General features: G+C 54.2%; 1 protein-coding gene across 2 annotated transcripts; it reads left to right on the top strand.

The window, feature by feature from the left end:
• On the top strand, positions 10,907-21,762 carry CBX6 (chromobox 6). Of its 2 annotated transcripts, XM_021091475.1 has the most exons (5): positions 10,907-11,117; positions 11,296-11,339; positions 11,507-11,572; positions 11,715-11,781; positions 16,112-21,762. In XM_021091475.1, exons 1-5 carry the CDS (start codon positions 11,049-11,051, stop codon positions 17,114-17,116), a joined length of 1,251 nt encoding a protein of 416 aa, XP_020947134.1. In that variant the 5' UTR covers positions 10,907-11,048; the 3' UTR covers positions 17,117-21,762. The 2 variants fall into 2 exon arrangements, with proteins under 2 accessions (XP_020947134.1, XP_020947135.1); XM_021091476.1 differs by lacking the exon at positions 11,715-11,781 and having other exon boundaries at positions 10,955-11,117.

Below are 21,762 nucleotides of genomic sequence, written 5' to 3' on the forward strand. Positions count from 1 at the left end.
CTATGCCAGAAGACGAAGAGGAGGCCACATCAAGAGGTAGGAGGGGCGATTACCTGGTACAAGCAACCCCATACCTGCAGGGTGGGAAGCCCCACAGACTGGAAAGTAACTGTATCACAGAGACTCACCTACAGGAGTGAGAGTTCTGAGCCCCACGTCAAATCCCCATCCTGGGGATCTGGCACTGGGAGAAAGAGCCCCCGGAGCATCTGGCTTTGAAGGCCAGTGGGGCTTGTGGCGCAGGAGCATCAACCATGACGGGTCTCCTCTCGCATGGGAACTAGGCGGGTGGCTGGAATACGGGCAGACCCCTCGATCCCCTTGGCTAGGGGGCTACAGCTCCATTCGACCTAGCTGGACTCCATATGCCACGGCCCAAGAATAGCAAAAGACAAAATCAATGCACTGGGTCCCAGGGCAAAGCAAATCTCCATAGGAATCTGGGTTGATCTGACTACAGTTCTTGGAGGGGGGATCTCCTGGGAAAACGGGGTGAATGTGGCGTGTTGTCGGGGAAGGGCATTGGAAGTGAAGCTCTTGGGAACATTCATCAGTGAGCGTTTCTCTGGAGGTGGCCACTGTGGGAAAATCTGGCCCCATCCATCAGTGCTGAGAGACCCCAGGCCAAACAATAATCCAGGTGGGATCACAGCCCCACCCATCAGTAAACAGTCTGCCTAAAGACCCCCAGGCACACAGCCGCCTCTAATCTCACCCAGAGACGAGGCCCCACCGACCAGTGGGCAGGCACCAGTCCCTCCCACTTGGAAGCCTATAGCAAGCCCCCACCTCCCCAGCCAACTTCGGCCGCAAGGGGGGCGGACACCAGAAGTGAGAGAGGCTACAACTCTGTTGTCTGCAAAAAGGTCACCACATCAAAAACCTATAAAAATGAAAAGACAGAGAACTGTAACCCAGATAAGGGAGAAAGAAAAAAGAAAAAAAAACCTCAGAAAAACAGCTAAGTGATCAGGAGATTCTCAGCCTCCAGAAAAAAGACTTTAGATTGTTGATGCTGAAGATGATGCAAGACATTGGAAATACACTGGAGGCAAAGATGGATAATTTACAGGAAGCACTGAACAAAGAAATACAAGGGACCTGCCTACTTGTGTTTCTGTCATTGCCAAAGGGATAACATTCTGCGCCTGGCAAGCTGGTCCAAGGAAGAGGAGAGGTCCATGGAGCAAAATCAGACCCAACCTACCGCTCGAGGACAATTCCAACTTGGATGCACAACTCCTAGCTGACCCTCCAAAGCATAAGCCAGTTGTTTTAACCATCAGCAGGTAAATGGATCAGTGAGTTGGGATGTATCCATCCAAATGAAATGGAATACTACTCAGCACTAAAAAGGATAAACTATTGGTAAATACATGGAGGAATCTCCAAATAATTATGCTGAATGAAAGATGCCAAAGAAGAGGGTTTCATGTACACCTCGAGAGCATGCACGCTCACCTATAGTGACACTAAGTAGGTGAGGAATTGCCTGGGATTTGGGGGAGGTGAGGGCAGGCTGGAGAGTCCCTTCACCATCTCGATTGTGGTGATGGTTTCACAGGTTTTTGCATATGTCGAAACTCACTGATTCTACACTTTAAATATATACAGACTGTTACATGTCAATAATATCTCAATAAAGCTGGTTTTAAAACAGAGTAGGAGCTCCCGTGTGGCTCGGTGGGTAAAGAACCTGACTGGTAGTCATTAAGATGCAGATTCCATCCCTGGCCTTGCTCAGTGGGTTAAGGATTCAGCGTTGCTGTGAGCTGCAGCGTAGGTCACAGATGCAGCTGGCTCGGATCTGGTGTGGCTGTGGCTGTGATGTAGGCCAGCAGCTGCAGGTCAGATTCAACCCCTAGCCTAGGAACCTCCATATGCTGCTGATACGGCCCTAAAAAAATAAACACAACAACAACAACAATGAAAACAGAGGAAATGAGTATGATGTTAAACCACTGAGTATGGGGATGTTTTATTTGATCAGAAAAGCTTACTGATGCATCCCCATTGTTTATATTTTGCTAAAACGTTTCCCTACCACTACTTCTGACTGAGAAGCAAGGGCCATTTCTCAAAACATAAAGAGAGAGCTTTTTTTTTTTTTTTTTTTTTTTTTTTGTCTTTTCTAGGGCCGCTCCCCGCGGCGTATGGAGTTCCCAAGCTAGGGGTCTAGTCGGAGCTGTAGCCACCAGCCTACACCAGAGCCACAGCAACACGGGATCTGAGCCGCATCTGCAACCTACACCACAGTTCACGGCAACGCAGGATTGTTAACCCACTGAGCAAGGCCAGGGATCGAACCCTCAACCTCATGGTTCTTAGTTGGATTTGTTAACCACTGCGCCATGACGGGAACTCCGAGATCAGTGAACACAGAGTGAATACATCTGAATAGCAGACAGCAGACCCATGTAAGGTTTGTGTGTCTGAGTGCAGAATGGTGACTGAATAGTCAAGGTCCGGAGAGAGAGCAGAAGTATTTTAACAGTGATGAGAGTTAAGTGGTCCTACCAGGACTTTTTTTTTTCTTTTTTCTTTTTTTTTTAAAAGCAAGCTCCTGAAAAAGAGCGTGGGTTCTGAATCCTGGATCATCCTTTAACTGCCCACGTGACCCTGGACAAATAACCTAGTTTCTCTGTGCTTTAGTTCTTTTGTCTGTAAAATGGGAAAATGAAGAGTGCCTGCCTCCACAGTGGTTAGAATTGAATGAATACGTGAAAAGTACATAGAACTATTCCTGGCACAAAGCAGGCTTCCAGGAAACATTAGCTATTACTGTTATGAAATTCAAAGGACTTCAGACACTTTTTTTTCTTTTCTTTTGTCTTTTTGCTATTTCTTGGGCCGCTTCCTCAGCATATGGAGGTTCCCAGGCTAGGGATCAAATTGGAGCTGTAGCCACTGGCCTACACCAGAGCCACAGCAACACGGGATCCAAGCCGCGTCTGCAACCTACACCACAGCTCATGGCAACGCCGGATCCTTAACCCACTGAGCAAGGCCAGGGATCGAACCCGCAACCTCATGGTTCCTAGTCAGATTCGTTAACCACTGAGCCACGACGGGAACTCCCCAGACACTTATGTTTTAAGAGGTAAAATAATACAAAATCCAATCCATGATGTAGAAACTAAGGTCATGGTAACGGATTTCCATGAACAGAGGGAAGCATTAAGTAAGGATATGACTCTAACCCAAGGATATGAACCAAGGGCTCTGAGCTGACCCCGCCACGCAGGATGTCTTGAGAGAAGCATCTATAAATAGGCCTGTGAATGGCCCATAAGTATCACAGGCAGGAATCCTCGCCTGTTGGTGTTCGATCATCACATGACATCAAACGGTTAACAGGGCTCCTCAAAAATTGCTTCAGGAGTTTCCATTGTGGCTCAGTGGTAGCGAACCAACTAAGATCCATGAGAATGCAGGTTCAACCCCTGGTCTCACTCAGTGGACTAAGGATCTGGTGTTGCCCTGGCTGTGGTGTAGGCCAGCAGCTGTAGCTCCGATGGACCCCTAGCCTGGGAACTTCCATATGTTGCAGGTGCAGCCCTAAAGAGAAAAAAAAAAAAATATTGCTTCAAAGAACTGAATGGTTTCCCCAGTAAGGACTTTTTATTTAACTCCCAGGAAGATTTTAATTTAGAAACCTAACAAGAACAAAAACTAAAGTGTTAGTATTTTTATGTCCAGGTGGTTTTGCTATTTTGTATCCTTACCATGTTGAAGAGAACTTGGTTTATGAGAATAATAGATTGGCTTGTAATTCCAGTGTAACAATGTAATTGAGTAACCTGCATTCCAGATTTTACTCTTTCACACATCGAATGGCTCATCGAATGGCAAAGTCACCATATTTTTAAGTTGAATATGGTGGGTTTATAAGAATTGCTTCATTACTTGAGAAGGTTTGTCAGCCTCTTCGACTTAGGAAGTTAAGGAAGTATATGTGCTAGACAACGCAATGTGAAATGTTTAAAGGAGCTGAAGTTTGTCAATGAGACCAAAATTAATCAAGCCCTCTTAAAAGTGATTGCTAAACTTTGCTCGGTCTGTAATTAAACTAACGAGTTATGTAAACTGAAATTAAGAGCTTAGCATGAACTAGGTTTTCTCCTTTCATGTGTCACTTTAACAAATTGAATCGTGTGTTTGGGTTTGAGGTTTTTTGAGACAGCCTCATCGCCTCTTATTTCTGTTTGTGCGAACCCAAGAATAAGACGAATCCCAGCAGGCCGCTGAGCTGACCACCTGACCCCCTTAAATCCACACAGGAACTCAGCATGGGTCATGACTCTGGCTGCTGCAAACACCCCTTACCAGGAGTTCCTGCTGTGTCTCAGCAGGTTAATAACCAGACATAGTATCTGTGAGGATGCAGGTTCCATCCCTGGCCTCGCTCAGTGGGTCAAGGATCTGGCATTGCCCTGAGCTGTGGTGTAGGTCAGCCACTAGGATCCAGTCCTTGGCACAGGAACTCCCGAATGCTTCGGGTGTGACAAAAAACAACAAAAACCGACCCAGAACTGCTGTGTCACAATGGATCGCAAGACCCCAAGGAAGGAGGGAAGGAGACAAGGCGGAAGAAGCGAAAGTGATGGGACACAGTGAGAGCTTCTCCTTCTCGGGCCAGATCGCCAGGGGCGGTGGGGAGGGCAGGTGGCCAGTAGCACTGGGCAGCAGCCAGCCTCGTCCGGCCCTCACACGGACCCCTGCTCCAGGGCGGGGGCCCCGCTGCTTGGCAGGCCTGGCAGAAGGAAACCAAATGGAGCGCCAGCCTCTTGCTTCGCTCTACCTCCCAGACTCGGCCTCCCAGCACCGCCCGTCAGGTTGCCCTCGCCCTTCCTTGCAGTGAAAAAGAACCCGGAGAAGTGAACATTCCCTCCCAAACAACCAAAAAGTATTTGGGGCAGGGGGGGACGTTTCCCAGCAAAACAGGAAGAGCAGGAAGAGGGCACGTTTGCACAGAGCTGGCTCCCACTCTGCTGGGAGAGGAAGGAGAACCGCCCGGACCTTTGCATGTCTTCTCATCGGTTTCCCATCCACTGGAAGAGTGAGGGCTCGGCAGGACCAGGGGCCCCACAGGAGCCAGACTGGATCGATCAGTAATTGCTCAGGAGTCAGTTCTCCCAAGTGTGGCCTGGACCCCCTTCCCCCAGTGCAGTCCTGCTGACCTCGCTGGGGGGTCACCAGCCTCCATAAGCCAGGCTGTTGTTGAAGACAGAAACAAATCGACCTCCTTTGGGTGTCTTGGTAGAGACGCTCAACTCCCAAGCAGACCAGGGCAATGGCCCCCTCCCCCTTGCTCACCTCTCTCTTAGAGGGTGCCCAGGCTTGGAGGTTCCAGAAACAGCTCCATTTTTATGCACAGTCTTCTGCCTCCTGGACTTGGAGGATTTGAACCTGAAGGAGGCTGGGCCGTGGCTGATCAGAGAAGCAGCCCCCACTGGGCACTCAGGACCTGTCCAACCCCCGAGGCTTTGCCTTTGCATCAGCCTCGTTGTCAGGCCCCTTCTCCTCTCACTTTGAGTTCTCTCCTGGAGCTTCCTTACTGCACCTGGAATACCGCCCAAGCTCACCTTCGTGGCCTCTAAGACTCTGTGTGTGGGGTGCCTGCCTTCCTTGAAGATCTCAGTCTCCCTCTTTTTTTCTTATTTTTTTGTTTTTTAGGGCCACACCCACAGCCTGTGGAGGTTCCCAGGCTAGGGGTCTAATCAGAGCTGTAGCCACCGGCCTACGCCAGAGCCACAGCCACAGCAACACCAGATCCGAGCCGCGTCTGTGACCTACACCATAGCTCATGGCAAGGCCTGATCCTTAACCCACTGATCGAGGCCAGGGATCGAACCCGCAACCTCATGGTTCCTAGCTGGATTCTTTTCCACTGCATCACGACGGGAACTCCAGATCTCAGTCTCTACTTCAGCCCTGCTGGCTTCCTTCTGATCCTCAGATGCACCAACCACATCCCTGCCTTAGGGTCTTTGCACTTGCTGTTCCCTCTGCTTGGAAAGCTCTCCTCCCAGGTCTTTGCAGTTGCCTCCCTTTCCTTGTGCAGATGCGGCTCATCTCAGATGCAGCTCCTCGAAAGACCTGCCCTGACCACCCTCGCTGAGCACCCCATCCACCCACCCTGTTTCTCCTACCATGTGACCTTAGTCTGTTTATAACACATGTCTGGCCTGCAATTCATCTCCTTGTCTTGTGTGTTTTGGTATCTGTCAGCTCTGCTGCCCTTATAAGAATCTAAGCTTCTTGAGAACAGGGGTCTGTCTTTTCTCTGCTGGATCTCCGGCACCTAGAATAATGCTGGGTACGTGGTTCGTGCTCACTAAATATATTAGTTGGCGAGCTACCCAGTGTCAGGAAAGTGAGGGGTAGGGGAGACCCTGCCCTCAGGGAGATCATGCTTTATAGGACTTAACAAGGGACCAAATAGAACTCTTCTGTGATCCTAGAACTCTGCAGACCCTCAAATGGAGCCAAGGAAGGCTTGGCCGGTTCTGTCTGGGGGAGCAGATATGACGTCATACAGAAAGACACCCCAGGACTGAGTTTTGAAAGATATGTAAGTGCTTCTCAGATGAACCAAAAGTGCAAAAGTGGGAAGAAGCAGGAACCATTCAGGAAAGAGCAGGTGGTCCCCTGAGACCAAAGGAAGAGGTTGCAGGGGATGGGGGCGCAGGGAGTGGGGACCTTTGGGAAGGGCCCATTCACTAGAGACAGTGAGGAGCCACTGATATGGTTTCTTTTGCCTATTGATAGTTTAGCCCCTGCTTAAATGAGAAAAGTCTTAAATGAGAGGAATGACTTGGTCAGAATTGCATTTCCAAGAGTTCCCTCTGCCAAAATTGGCGTTCCCTGTATCCCTTGCCCAATTATGACCGTATTCAGGCATATTTCCAAAAGTCTTTACTGCTCTCTTTCTAAAAATAGTTAGCCTTTCTTTGGGGGCACACGATTTCATAGCACAGTATTTCAGAAGGCACGCTCTGTGTTTCGATTCTTGGAGACCTGTGTTGTCACCTTGCATGTCTTCTGCATCTTTGTCTGTTGTTTTGTAAGTCACATAACATCCCAGGACAGATCTCATCTGGTCCTAGGAGGAGATGAAGGGCATCTAATGGACGGAGAAATTATGTTTTGCTCATCTCAGTGTCTTCCATGTTTGGGTAGAAACCCAGGATCCTCAACAGTGAAGTGGAATAATGATAACATCTACTCATAGGATTATTTTGAGGATTAAAATAGTATCATCTAAAGCACTTGAAAGTGTCCTTGAAACATGATGAATGCCTTATAAAGTGTTGGGTGTTATTTTTGACCCATACTGTTTCAATTTCTAGAAGTGATCCAATAACTAAGTTTCAGTGGAAGAAAGACTTTAAGTATATACGTTATGTTTATCCACTCCTCTAGCTATGAGCTGGCCTGGGGCACATGCATACATACACTCTCACTATCACACACCTGCTACGTGCCAACAGAGTTCCAGGTGCCATGCTTTTGTTATCTCATTACCCTCACAATAAGCCTACAAGACAGGAATGGTTATCCCCATTTTACAAATGAAGAAAACTGAGGCTCAGAGAGGTGGACCACAAAATTGCACAGCTCAGATCGCATCTGTTTCTACCTTCATCTCTCATGCTCCTCTGTTGCTAGAGGGCAGAAATCCCATCTTTTGCACTTTTGCATTCCCAGAGGCCAACACGGAGAGGGAAGGGGACACCCAGTAAGTGTTGGGCCTGAATCCACACAAATGTTATAGGATCAAACTTACTCTTGAAATCCCTTCAATGGCGCACTCATGGATCTAACAAGTATGTATTGAACACCTTGTGGCACTGGACCAAACCTCAGACTGTGGAAGAGGTGGAAGGGACCGTCTCTCATTGAAGTTCTTGCCCCAGCTGACCCCTCTACCATGGGATGGCTTTCTCATTCTTTGCTAGCCAGCAAATTCCTCTTCACCTTTCAAGTCTCAAATTAAATGTTCCCACCTCTGAGAAGCCCTCCTGGCCTTACCTCCTCCAGGCAGTAGGCTGCTCCCTTATCTAGTTTGATGGTTAATTTTATGTGTCAGCTTGCCTGGGCTCCAGGATGCCCAGCCAGCTGGTAAACATCATTGCCCATGTGTCTTCATTAGATTCAGTAGACTGAGTAAAGGGCTCCACCCTCACCAACATGGACAGGCACCATGGTATCCATTGAAGGCCCGAAGAGAACCGAAAGGCAGAGGTGGATTCCCTCTCTTCTTGAGTTGGGACATCCATTCTCTCCTGGCCTCAGACATTGGAGCTCCCAGTTCTCAAGCCTTCAGACTAGGGAACTGACACAGCAACTTACACAGCAACATGAGGTCCTTAGGCCTCGTGCTACTGGCTTTCCTGGTCCTCCAGTTTGCTTCTCGGGCCTCCATAGCCACACGATCCAATTCCTGTAATAAATTTCCTCATATATCTCTACACACATCTTATTGGTTCTGTTTCTCTGGGGAAGCTTGACCAATACATCTAGACTCCCAAGGCATCCTATACATACCACTTATGGCAGACTGAATAATGCCTCACCCAACCAAAGAAGTCTACATTCTTATCCCTGGAACCTGTACATATAATACCTTACATAACCTAAAGATCCTTTTTAGAAGGAGACAGGAGGCCAGTCAAGAGAACACAAAATTAAATATTAGAATGAGGCAGCCATGAGCCAAGGAATGCCAGCAACTTCTAGAAGCTGGAAGAGGCAAGAAATGGACTGATTCTCTCCTAGAGCCCAAAGACACTGATTTTGGACTTCTGACCTCCAGAACTCTAAGATAATACATTTGTGCTGTTTTTAAGCCACTGGAGTTTGGTAACATTACAGCAGCCATAAGAAATTATTACATCAGAGGTCCCTGGTGGCCTAGTGGTTAAGGTGTTGTCACTGCTGTGGCTTGGATCACTGCTGTGGCATAGGTTAGATCCCTGGCCCAGGAACTTCCGCACGCTGTGGGTGTGGCCAAAAAAAAAAAAAAGTTAAGACATCTGAAGTCCAGCATTAGTCACACTGTATAGCAGGTGTCTTTCTTACTTGAGTTTCTGAAGCTGAGGGCAGGCACCTCTGTTTCTTACGGTTTAACACAAAGCCTTAAAAAAGGGCCCCCAAAGCTAATGAATGAAATAAGAAATGGCTTACTTGCTTCATCTAGCTGCCTGTGTTCCTCAGCCTGAACACACACTCTCTCTCTCTCGCCACACAGCTCACCTGTCCATCCACCCCTACCATCCTAGGAGGGCAGCTCCGTCCTTACATGGAAGGCCACAGTGGGCTGGCCAGCAAATAGCTATTTCTTAAAAACATGTCGATTTTAAGAGGGGAGGGGGATTTCCCCCAAGGTGTAACTGGAAAAATTAGCAGAGGTGCAGGAATGAGAATCAGACATTGTGACATGGTTGACTTAAAACTATAAGAATTGCTGTTGCACCACAGAAATGTAAAAATCCTCCTTTCTGATAAATAAATAATGAGAGCGAGAGACAGCCCTGACCCTTAGCACATCTGCATTCCTCTCCACCTCAGTGTCACTGCCCCCCCCCCACTAAAATGATGGTGAATCTGCACTTAATGACACTGAAAGAGTTCATTTCATGCCATTAAGGGAGAAAAGTGGATTCCATCTAGTGTGACTGTTATGATCCCACTGTGCTAATGAGAAAGAATTTAAGTAATATGTCTATACCATAGATATACACACAATGTAGATATGTGCATATATACGTGTGTTTATATAGGCACACGACGGAGGCTGGAAGAAGATTCTTGAAGAGGTTAATGATTTGATGGAGATTATAGATAGCTGCTTTTTGTTGTACTTTCAAGAAATTTACAAAGAACAGGACTGTTGGTGTGACCCCATAAAATAAAGTTGAAATAATTCAAAATAAAAGAAACGGAGCGTTATGTGTGGCAGGGCTACTCTGCGTCCATTCCAGGACAACCCAGGTCTCCCGGCACCCTCTCCCAAATAGGAAGCTGGGCTCTGGTCTCCGGCGAGCAATGGCGGAACCAGCAGACGAACTGCAGGCGGCAGGAGGGTGACGCGGTCAGGGGGCCTGGGAATCAGAAAGCATACGGAGGAGGCCGAGAGAGCGGCTTCTGCCGAATGACCCAAGGATGACCTGATTCGGGCCCAATCTGGTATGTGGGGAGCCCGTTGTCCTCCCACGGCCTCGCTCCCCACCCCCATCCTCCCCACCGCCACATCTTCACCGTTGCGTCTTCACCCGGACCTCCTGGGTGAAGGCAGGTGCCGCGCCCAAGACCCCGGCCGAAAAACAGATGTATACGATCACCCCGGCCTCCCTTGGCCTCAATTCACCACCTCCCCCGCTTCCTGCGGTGGCGTTTTTGTTTTAATTCATCTGAACTGGTTACAAAACCACACTCCCACGAATACATAAATAATGGATAAGGGGTTGGGGGGCAGTGTTTTAAAGAAATTCCCGCAGGGCCTGGCAAAGCAACAGCAAATGCATTTCTGCTGTATCATATTTAACTGTTTGCAAACTTCTGCTGGGAGGATGAGCAGCAGCAGCAGAGATTCCACCGCCCTTCCCCCTCCGAGCCAGGAGAGATTTGCAAGGGAGGGTTTAAAGGAGGGAGAAATTGTCAGCTACAGAGGGTCCGGAAGATGGAGAGGAGAATGAGAAAGTGTTTGTAAGACTGCACTGCGCGGGACCCGGCTTCTTACAGGGCAAGCATCTCCGGGGCTCTGGGCCCCGGCTCCCCTAGCCAGGCAAGGCCCCTTTAAGAACCAGTGCGCGCCCCCGCCCCGCGTGCGCTCACTTTCCCTAGCAACCGCCCCGGGGGAGGAGGAGGTCCTGGCAACGGCGCGCCAGTCCGGAGGGTCACGTGACGGCCCGCAGCTGGAACGCGAGTGCGCGCCCCGCCGCGCGCCCGCCCGCCGGGCCTATGCGCTGCGGCGCGTGCGCGAGCGGTGTAGCACCGGCCGCGGGAGCAGGGAGTATTATGGGCTGTGGGTGCCGCTGAGCAAGATGGAGCTGTCTGCAGTGGGCGAGCGGGTCTTCGCGGCCGAATCCATCATCAAACGGCGGATCCGAAAGGTGAGCTGCCTCCCTGGGTGGGACACCTAGCCCTGCAGCCGGTGTCCCGTTTTGCGGGCCAACGGGGCGAAGCGGTCCCGCTAGCCCGGGCTCTCTCGCCCACCCCCGCGCCGCCGCCTCCTCGCGTCCCTGCATCCTCCCCACCCCACTCCCCCCTTTTTTCTTCTCTGTTTTTCAGGGACGCATCGAGTACCTGGTGAAATGGAAGGGGTGGGCCATCAAGTGAGTGTCACCGGATCCAGGGGCGAGGGGGAAGGAAGGCAACGGACACTGGGGCCTTTTTTTTTTTTTTTTTCCTTCCTTGGCGGGGGGGTGCGCTCATCTGCTCCCTGGCATGTGCCTCAGCCTCTCTGGTTTTCTTTTTATTTTGTGCATGTGTAACACGGCAGGTACAGCACTTGGGAGCCCGAGGAGAACATCCTGGACTCGCGGCTCATTGCAGCCTTCGAGCAGAAGTGAGTTTAGGAAGCTGGCAGGGGCGGCGGGGCCGAGACTCGGCTGGGGCGCCGCGCGGGGAAGCGGGAGAGCCGGGGAGGGCAGCGCGGAGTGGGGCCCGGGAGGGGGCTCTTTTTAACCTCTGGCGTTTCTCGGCCGCAGGGAGAGGGAGCGTGAGCTGTATGGGCCCAAGAAGAGGGGACCCAAACCCAAAACTTTCCTCCTGAAGGTAACCTGGCCCAGCCCCAGCAGCCCCCTCACGGGCCCCCTAGCCCGGGCGCAACACGGGGCCTGCAAGGGCGGGACAGATCCGCGGCCGCCCGCTTGGGCGGGCCTTTCCAGAGGGGCCCCGGCTGGGCAGGGGGTGGTTATGAGCCCCCGACAAGCCCCTGGCAGCAGGCCCTGGCCAGCTCCAGCTTCAGCAGAGGGGCCCGGGAATGGGGGGCGCGGGGGGGGAATCTTCCTCGCTGACAAGACCAGGGTCTGGGGAGGCCCGCAGGAAGCAGGTGGATGAGGCAGGTGGGGACTGTCCACCTGAGGGAGCGGCAAGGAGGTCGCTTCTGCACGTGAGAGCCCTCATGTCCCCCAGCCTTGAGCCGGTAGGAATTAGAACCCAGCGAGAGTGAATGTGCTCTCTCACATGGCAGGAAACCGGGAGAGGTACTGGGGGAGGGGGCACCTGCGACTCTGCCCCCAGCTTCCCTCTCGCAGGGTTTGTTCTGCATGCCTCCCCTCCTGACGAAGGGATCCAGCTTGACTGTGACCTTAAATCGCTTCACTTTGAGTTTATCACCCAGGCTGAGCCACACTGGCTTTAGGGTTTTCCGTTTCTCCCCATTTCTGGCTGTTTCTGGAGGTTCTCATGGGAATGGCGAGTGAGGGGGTAAAAGCCTAGCACATTAGCCTTTCTCCGGAGGGAGACCTAGCTCCAGAGGAAGCCATCTTAGAGTTTTTTGGTGTTTATTTTTTCAGAGAGAAAGAACAGAGTCTGGGAAAGGAGAGGCAAGAGGACCCAAGGTGGCAGGCAGGGCTGCAGGCCAGCCTCCCTGTATAGCCATGGTTTCCCCAGTAGTGCTGAGGTTATCTCGGGGCCCCTTCCCACCCTGACAACCTGTGACGGTGTGACAGTTGGTACAAGAAGGGCAGGAGGGACCCTGCAGAGAAGAAACTGTGCAGAATGCAGAACTTCAGAATCTTCCATTTGTCCAAAAGGCTCAAAGCCCAGTTGCGGGGGGGGGCTCCAGTCCCCCACTCTCTAAAAACACTGTGCCTGCGCAAGGTTCGCTTTGGACTTAAAGCAGAAGCGAAAGAAATAATGGTTTCCAGAATCACATCTTTCTGTGACCCTTGTCTCCGACCTACACACAGCTTAGGGGATCGGAGCAACCTTAACCCTTGATGCTTCTTGGGAGAGATGGGGCAGAGCAGCTGGAGGGCCAGTGGGCTGCGTGACAGCCTCTCAGCGCGGCCGGAGTGCCCTCTAGCGGTGAAGCGAGTAATGATCATGAGCAGTGACACAACAAAATGCCTTTTTTTTTTTTTTTTTTTTTTTTTTTTTTTATAATAGCCGTAGTTCCTGAGCTGCCTATGGGCCTAACGCAGTGCTGAGCCCCTCACATGGATTATCTCCTTTAAATCTCTCAACAACCCTATGAAGTGGGGAGTGACATTCCTATTTTGCAGATGAGAAAATCAGGCCCAGAGAGGGGAAGTGATTTACCTGAGCTCCCACCACCCCGCTTCCTGGCTTCATCGTGTGTTTCTCTTCACCCTGTTCCTCAGAGCGTACGTGTCAGGTTAAGAGGGCAAGGTAGACACACAGAGGAAACTATGAAGGCTGCAGAGGTGGTGGGGCCGGAGGTGGAGAGCGGAAGAGAGGACCCTGACCTGAACCTGAAAAGCAGGTCGCATGAGCGTGCTCTAGCTCTTTGCAAGGGGTGATGGGAATCAGCTTGGTCTGAATCCTTTGCTCTGCGTCACCCGCGGGGCAGTGTGTATAGTAAACAAATTATAATCAGAGAGCACTTTTTGCAGGGAACTGTTCTGAAGAGAACAGGAGCCCAGGAGGTGGACTGTATTGTCCCCATTTATACATAGGAAGACCGAAGCCAGAGGGGTTAAATAACTTGCCATTGGTCACAGTCAGTCAGTGGTCGAGTCCCGGTCTTGAACCTTCCATGCTACCCATAGCGCATGCCAACTGCTCAGAGCTGTGCCTGTCGCCCAGCCAGAGTGCAATAAATGCATTGGCGGTTGTGTTACCATTTTTCACAGGCAGACCCAGGTCCCACCTTGAAAGGATTCTCAACCTGGGGAAGGGAGAGGAGGAGGAAGGGCAAACCAGCCCCCTTTTAAAAATAGTATTTAGAAATTATGAAGAGATTTTTTTTTCTTTTGTAGAAAGGTTGGAAACCATACCTTAGGGAAAGATTACTGCTCATAAGCACCCTCGTTGGATAGTTGAGTATTTCTCAAGTGTTTGCCCTGTACCAGGCTCTGTGCTAAGCAGGTAACACATACTATCTGATGGTCGCAGGAGGCCCATTAAGCTGGGGTTTCATCCCTGATCTGATGTTTGCCTTGCCACATGCTTGGCCAGAACCCAGGGACCATCCATCACTTCTGGGCTCCAGCAGAACCATAATTACAGAGGTCCCAGAGCTCAGGCAGCATACAGAGGGCATAAACACTGACCCCCCTGGGGGGGGATCAGAAAGGGCGCGGAATCGCCTGAGCTCCCTCAGGAATGAACCTGCACAAAGCCCTTGTCGCGGTGCCAAGGGAGGGCTGGCTTTCCCCTGCCTTTGTCTGGGAAGGGGTGTGAGGGAACCAGTTCCTGGCTCCACTGGCTCCGAGCAGGAGGAGCTGGCAGCCCTTGGCACAGGGCAGGTCAGGCCTCTGACTGCTGCCACCTCGTGGCAGCAGGGCTGGGAGGACCATGTGACAGTACAGTGTGCCTCTCCCACATTCCAAATGACATCCTGGCTTATTCACGATCACTTTTCCTGGGGTTGTGGTCAGACGCACTCTCATCTGGTCTGATGGGGCATACAAGCCACCTCCCAGGTCTGGCTAAGCATCCAGCACGGTGGAAGTGGGAGTTGGAGACCCCTACACCACCCATCCTACTCTTGGGAGCTCTCAGACTGGCCATGGGAATGCACCCCATCTTGCCTGGAGGGAGGCAGTTCTGGTGGGGGATCCCCCCTCCCCCCCCCGCCCCGCCCACCGTGAGCCAGGGTCTCTGTATAGAACACAGACTCATCTTCCACGTCTACCCTCCACCCACCATTGCTTTTGGTTGCTTGGCCACGCCATCCGTTCATCCCTGGGCGCTCTCTGCCTCCACTGCTTGGCTTAGCAGTGCCCATTCAGCAAGCCACCTGCGCCTCTGCAGCAGCCTGGAGCAGGCTCAGGAAGGACCAGGGTTTTCCCCCACTTAGGTTTCAGCTGCCACGACGGGGGCCTGTGTGCCTCATCCGTGCTGCTCTGGACCCCCTACTCCCTCTGTGGCATCACATCAGCTTGTGTCTTGATTGCCTGTTTCTTGTCTCCTTGGAGTGCAGCCCCTGGAAGTAGAAGCTGCCTGTGTTCATCATTGTACCCCAAGCTGCAGGCCTGTGACTCATTAGTACTTTCTTAGTGAAGGAAGGACTGGCCATGGAGGATGGCTTACATGGCCTTGTGGGTGTCTTACCCAGGACTGGGGTCTCTGAGGACCTGGCACACCCTACATCTTCCATGAGGTAGCAGGTGAGCTGCTGCAGAGCCCTGGGGCTTGACAGACCTCACACCTGGGAGTGTGCAGCTGGGCCCAGGAGCCCGGCACCGTATCCCTTGCTCCCCCACAGACTTCTGCTCAGCCGTCCTGCCCCCGCGCCCTCTTGGTCCATCCCCCTAAATCCATATCTAACCGGAGTGGATGCCAACCAGGCTTTAGGTGCTGGCTTTGGAGCCTGTTGGCACTGAGTTGTTCCGACCCAGGAGGGGCAGTGTGGGGGGCTGGAGTGTAGAGGAGGAGCCAAGGGTCTGTCCAGAGCTGATGATGAGCTGCGGAGGCAAGTCTGAGCTGGAGGTACAGCCTGGTCAAAGGCAGAGAGGAGCACAGGGCATTTGCAGATAGGTCCGTGGGACTGGTGTGTGTGGAGGAGTTGGGAGGGAGCTCCTTTCTGTCTCCAGGAATTCATCCAGGGAGCAGGGCCAGGCTGGGCTGGGAGCTTCCCAGAGCGGGGTTGGCCAGGGGCTTCTCTCTGTGCCATGTCGTGGTTGTAGACACTGCTCTGTCAGCCAGGGTAGCCACGGAAACAGCCAAATTTGCAGAGTTAGTCCTGGAATTAGGCCTGGACCAGGGTCTGACCTGCCCTCCAACCTTCTGCATGCAGCATCACCTGTCTGAATCTGTTTTATCGCTAACACGAGTTCATGAGCGCCACTGATTCTCTAAGTGTTCTCAGGATGGTTTCTTGAGACCCTGCTTGTAGGTGCCGGCTCGGGGTGTCCGGAAGAGGTCAGCGGGCTCTGGAGCCCTCACCTACCGCCCGCCTCCCTCTGTCCCACAGGCGCGGGCCCAAGCAGAGGCCCTCCGCATCAGTGATGTGCATTTCTCCGTCAAGCCGAGCGCCAGCGCCTCCTCGCCCAAGCTGCATTCCAGCGCTGCCGTGCACCGGCTTAAAAAGGACATCCGCCGCTGCCACCGCATGTCCCGCCGCCCCCTGCCCCGCCCAGACCCCCAGGGGGGCAGCCCGGGCCTGCGCCCGCCCATCTCCCCCTTCTCCGAGACGGTGCGCATCATCAATCGCAAGGTCAAGCCGCGGGAGCCCAAGCGGAACCGCATCATCCTGAACCTGAAGGTGATTGACAAGGGGCCGGGCGGCGGAGGCGGCGCTGGGCAGGGGGCCGGGGCCCTGGCCCGCCCCAAAGTTCCCTCGCGGAACCGCGTCATTGGCAAGAGCAAGAAGTTCAGCGAGAGCATCCTGCGCACCCAGATCCGCCACATGAAGTTCGGTGCCTTCGCTCTGTACAATAAGCCCCCGCCCGGCCCTCTGCCGCCCCCGCCAGCCGGCAAGGCCGATGTCGCCACCTCCCCCGGCCCCGGGCTGCTCCTGGCAGCCCCGGGTGCCACCTACGACGCCCGCAGCTCCAGCTCCTCCGGCTGCCCCTCGCCGGCCCCGCAGTCCTCCTCCGACCCAGATGACGCGCCCCCCAAGCTGCTCCCCGAGACCACGAGCCCATCCGCGCCCGACTGGCGGGAGCCCGAGGTGCTTGACCTGTCCATCCCTCCCGAGGCGGCAGCCACCAGCAAGCGAGCGCCTCCCGACGTCACCGCCGCTGCCAGCCAGGCCCTCCCCGCAGCCCCTGAGCCTGCAGCAGCGGCCTCAGAGCCCGAGGCTGGGGACTGGCGCCCCGAGATGTCGCCCTGTTCCAACGTGGTCGTCACCGACGTCACCAGCAATCTCCTGACGGTCACTATCAAGGAATTCTGCAACCCTGAGGATTTCGAGAAGGTGGCCGCAGGCGTCGCAGGCGCCGCAGCGGGGGGTGGCGGCAGTGGGGTGAGCAAGTGAGGGGGCTCCACCGAGGAGGGGGGCTGGGGGGCCCTCCTCCCCAAAGTGGTCCTCTTGCCCCCGCCCCCTCCCAGCCCTCGGACAACCCTGCCTGTGCTTTGCTTGTTTCCATGGCTTGGTGTTGACCCTGGGATGGGGCTGGGCAGTTGGAGCCCCCCTGCCCAGGCCCAGTGGGAGGGGCAGTCTGGACCGGTTGGGGCTGGGGGAGGGCGAGGGCGCTAGGAAGACCTCCCTCTTGTCTCTTGGCACCCTCCCTGCCCACCACAGTGGCGCCTGCTGGGTAGCTCCTGGGGAGCCCTAGGGCCTGGGGCACAGCTGCCCCCCCACATCCCACCCCGTCTCTCCCCAGCTTGCTTCCAGCTCTCGTGCACACAGCATCTGGTTTCTCGGTGCTAACCCGGCAGCTGCAGGGCCCCCCAGCTTGGGCACTGTCCCTTTCCTCCCCCCAGATGCCTGGGCCGGAGGGGCAGGGATGGGAAAGACGGAGGGAGGTTGAGGTGAAGCTGGCCTTGGCCCCTCCCCCCCACATCAAGGAGGGCGACAGGAGCGGGGCCCGCTTTTGGCTGAGACCCAAGCAGGTCCCCCTGGGTCCCACCCCATCCCTTTCCTAATCCCTCTCTTGAAGGTGAGAGGGACTTGCGCTCACCTGCCACAGCCTCCCAGCACCTAAAGGCCTGTCTCAGTTCTCCACCAAAGGTGCTACAAGAACCTTCTGCGCACTTGCACCTGCTGCCCTTGGCACGTCTGCTTGTACCGGTGTGTGCGTCGGGCGCTGGGCCCTTTAGGGTTCCTCAGATAGGGTCATCAGGTCAAAGGTCTGGACCTTTCCTTGCCATCAGCGGGGTCCGGGCCCTGGCCCAGGTCTGAGGAGTTTGCTGGGGAGGCCCCCAGGCCCATCTGCCCTCCCGGCTGGGGTGTGGGGGGAGGGGAGCCCAGCCCCACCCTTCTCCTTCTTTGGGGGGGGTCCACCCGACCAGTTGGGCCCTTGCTGTACGTGGTGGGGACTGAAGCAAAGGGGAGACCCCCCCATCCCAAGCTCCCCCTTCCTCCTGGGCATTTGCCCTGGGGAGGGGGGTTGGGGGGGAGCTTGGATACCCTTCCAGGGGTCTCCCGCTTTTCCACGCCCCTCTTTTGCTTCTGACCACCGCCCTGGGCAGCTTCTCTTTCCTTTGCTGCCAGGGAGCTGAGGTGTCAGTGGCAGAGACCAAAGCCCCAGTTTACGGCTTGGGCCCTGGGAGGCAGGCAGGCCAAAGGAGGAATGGGCCGGGGGTCTGCTGCTTGGGGGAGGCAGCCTGGCTGGCCAGCCCTGGCGCCCTGCCTGGGCTCGGCTTGGCCTGAGTGGCGGGGCTTTGCACGCGGCTCCAGGTGACTTCTGGTGTGTCAGCTCAGAGTCACGATGGCAGAAGGAGGAGACAGAAAGGGAATTCGGTTCGGTAACAAACGCCTTGTCCGAAGCACGGGAGGACTCTTCCTTCCAAACCTCTCCGGCGGGGGCTGCAGCGTGGCCCTGTCCCTCCTCACCCCGGATGTAGAACGAGGGCCGGCACAGGGTCTGGGGGGCTGGTGCTCCTGGACCCCTCCCCACCCTGCCCTTTGTGTTGGCTCCGTGGCCGTCCAAGTGCCAATTGGCTCCCCCCAAATAAGGGCTGGTATCTCTCCTCTGTCCCCGGAGGTGATTGCCCCCAACCCCCACCCCAGGTGAGCGTCCACCTGGGTGCCAGTTACAGGTGTTTCCAGAGACCATAGAAATGTGTTTTCCTGAGAGTCTGTGTCATTCGTGACTTTTTTTGTAAAGAAGTTGTGTTTTCAGAGGTGATTTTATGACAGGAAAGTGAAAGAATTAGTTTTGCAGAAAACAGAAAAAACAAAAAAAGAAGAAAAAAACAAGAAATAGAAAAAAATATCGTGGGATTCCTATGGGGTTGGGGCGGGTGGGGAGAAAGAGATATTTAAAGAAAAATTAGTAACGCAGTGATTGCACAGGCGAGGCGGCGACGTTCAGAACGTGGATAGAAGCCGGGAGGGCCTGGGGTGCCAGCCACCGCCCTTCCGGGGCCCGAGGCAGGGTCGGCCCTGCCCCCTCTGCTGGGCGCAGACTCCACACCTGTCCTCGCTCAAAAGGAAGGATGGCCCCTGGTCCCCCTAGGAACTTACCAGAAGCTGCAGGGACCAGACGCAGAGCTGAGATGGGGGGTGGGGGCACACGGCACATGGGAGGGTCCGCAGGGATCCGACCGTGGCCAGGACCCGTCGTGGGTGACTTTCTCCAGGGGGGCTGCTGAGTCAGGATAGTTGGGTTCCTCACCCTCCTCCATTCCTTTGCCAGCTATCTGGTCTCCCCACGCCACCCCATGGGGGCATTTCCCTCCCCGTCGCCCCAAAGATCATGACACCCCCAAGCTTCCTTGGCCACGAGGGCCATGCAGGTGGCAGGCAGGCAGGCAGGAGCTGTGGCCTCTGGGGGAGTCTTGGGTGGTGGTCACAGCGGGTGGGAGGTAGCCGCCGTGGCGAGAGGGAGAGCCTGCCCCTTCTCCTTCCACTGGCAGGTGGCTGCTGCCCTTGGCCCACAGCTGTGCAGCCGAGGCCCAGGCAGCAGGCACGTCGCTCCTAGGTGGACGGCTCCCCCGCAGGGGGCCTGAGTGGGCACCGGGTCAAGAGGAAGCGGGGCTCTCCCTCCCTCTCCCAGGGTGCCTCCGAGCCGGGTTCCGCAGCCCCACACACACTCTTGCACGGATCAGCCTCCCACCGGCCCTTTCTCCCCCACGGCTGCTCTTCCGTGTGCTACCTGCCAGGCAGAAGTTGCAGTCCGGTTTGCTTTATTTTTATATGTGAAAGACCCCTCAGAGCCCGCTCTCCTCCCATGTTCAATATTGATTGGGGTCATCCCCCTTCATGCTACCCCCTCCCCACCCCTAGGTCATAGGAAGCATGAGGTCTGGGGTTTGAGGTGGGAAGTTGGGACACATCCCTGTCTCATTCCCTACCCAGCCCCTCAGTTTGCCCTTTTGTGAAATGGGTGTATCGGGTGGCAAGGTGTTGCCTAAAGCACTGCTGGTGTCCAGGCAGCTGCTGAGGATCGGGTGGTTGAGGTTGCCGGCCCTGTGCCCTCCAGCCTCCCACAGCCCCCTTTCGTTCTCACCCCGCAAAGGGCTTGGGGCCAAAACGGACTCCAGCCTTCCTCTGCCCTGGAAAGAGGCGGTGATCAAGTCCCCAGCCTCGGTGCGAGGCGGGTACAGCGGGCAGGGTTGCCACATTTAAAGGACCAGGAGGGGACTCTGAGAGGCAGAGGTGCCTCACTGGAGTGAAGAGCCCAGCTGCTCTGGCCTTTTGGGGCAAACCTCTTGAAAAGGCTGGAACCCGGGCCCTGGAGCCACTGCGAAGGGTCGGGGCAGGGGGTTTACCTGGAGCCAGGTGGTCCTGGGTGAGGGGTCAGCCCAAAGGAGAAAAGCTCGAAGAGCTGGGCTGCCACTAGCCTTTCTAGCCTCTGGGTGGACCCCCCACCTTTCTTTCCTTTGGGGGTTTTGTTGGTTGTTTTTGTTTTTTGGTTTTTTTTTTTTTTTTTTTTTTTTTGCACTTGGCCCACGCCGGACAGTGGATGCAGTGGTCAGGTCCACTTTCAGGCTCCCATGCACTAGCCCAAGGCAGCCCCTTGGGGGCTTGTATGGTTTAAGGAATCACTTTTGAAAAAAAGAGGAAAGTGTTTAAAGGTTTTCGTTTCTGTTTTTTTGTTTTTCTCTGTCTGCATCTCCTCTCAGATTCAGAAAGACCAGAATTAGGGGCTGAAACTCCAGGAGAGGGTCTCCCTGGCCTGCCCGTCTCGCTGACGGTCACCAGGACACCAAGAGGGGGACAGGCCGGATGGGGACTGAGGACCCCACCTCCCAGCGGGGTCCCTCTCATCCAGCCTTGAGGGTGTCAGCACCTTACTCCAGTGAGTCAGCGCCTACTGTATGCAGAGCTTCAGCTAGGCAAAGGAGGCTGGCAGTTCTAACGAGGGACCCCTCACAAGAGGCCACAGTAGAAGGAACCCAGGGTTCCAGGGGCCTCCCCCTGCTGTCGGGTGGAGTTGAGATGGAGACTGCTTGTTGTTGGTTTTAATTTAAAAACACAAAGGCCTAAAGAAATGTATCTTATAATTTTTTTAATTTTTGAAAAGCTCATTTAATGAATCGTGCACGAATGAATTCTATATATATAAAATATACATATATAGCTCTATATTTGGGGGGGGGCGCTCTGTCTCTTTTATTTCTCTCTCATTTTAAAAATGAAGTGTCATTGCCTTTGTCTGTGGTTCAACCATCCAGCTCCCAGCTGGCTAAACTTTGCCTCCAGTGGTTCAAGACAGGAAACTCGTAGGGGTAGCAGGAGACCCGGAAATGAAGACGCCCGCCCCAGCGCGGGGCAGGGTCCGCAGCCCAGCTGCCCCTCTCCCAGAGGCTGCGGGTGGAGAAAACAGCTTGTGTTGGGTGCGGGTTTTGGTTCTGTTGTTCTGGATGCGGTTGTTTCTGGGCCAGGGGAGGGGGGTCTGTGCTGATACTCTGTCTTGTACGTTTTGTTCTGCTGCTCTTCAGTATCGTATCAACGCCAGGAAGGGGGGCGTGAGAAGCCTCTTTGGCCCCCCAAATAAATTGTCACATTCCGAA

Source organism: Sus scrofa, chromosome 5, assembly GCF_000003025.6.
Source record: "Sus scrofa isolate TJ Tabasco breed Duroc chromosome 5, Sscrofa11.1, whole genome shotgun sequence".
NCBI classification, from domain to species: Eukaryota; Metazoa; Chordata; class Mammalia; order Artiodactyla; family Suidae; genus Sus; species Sus scrofa.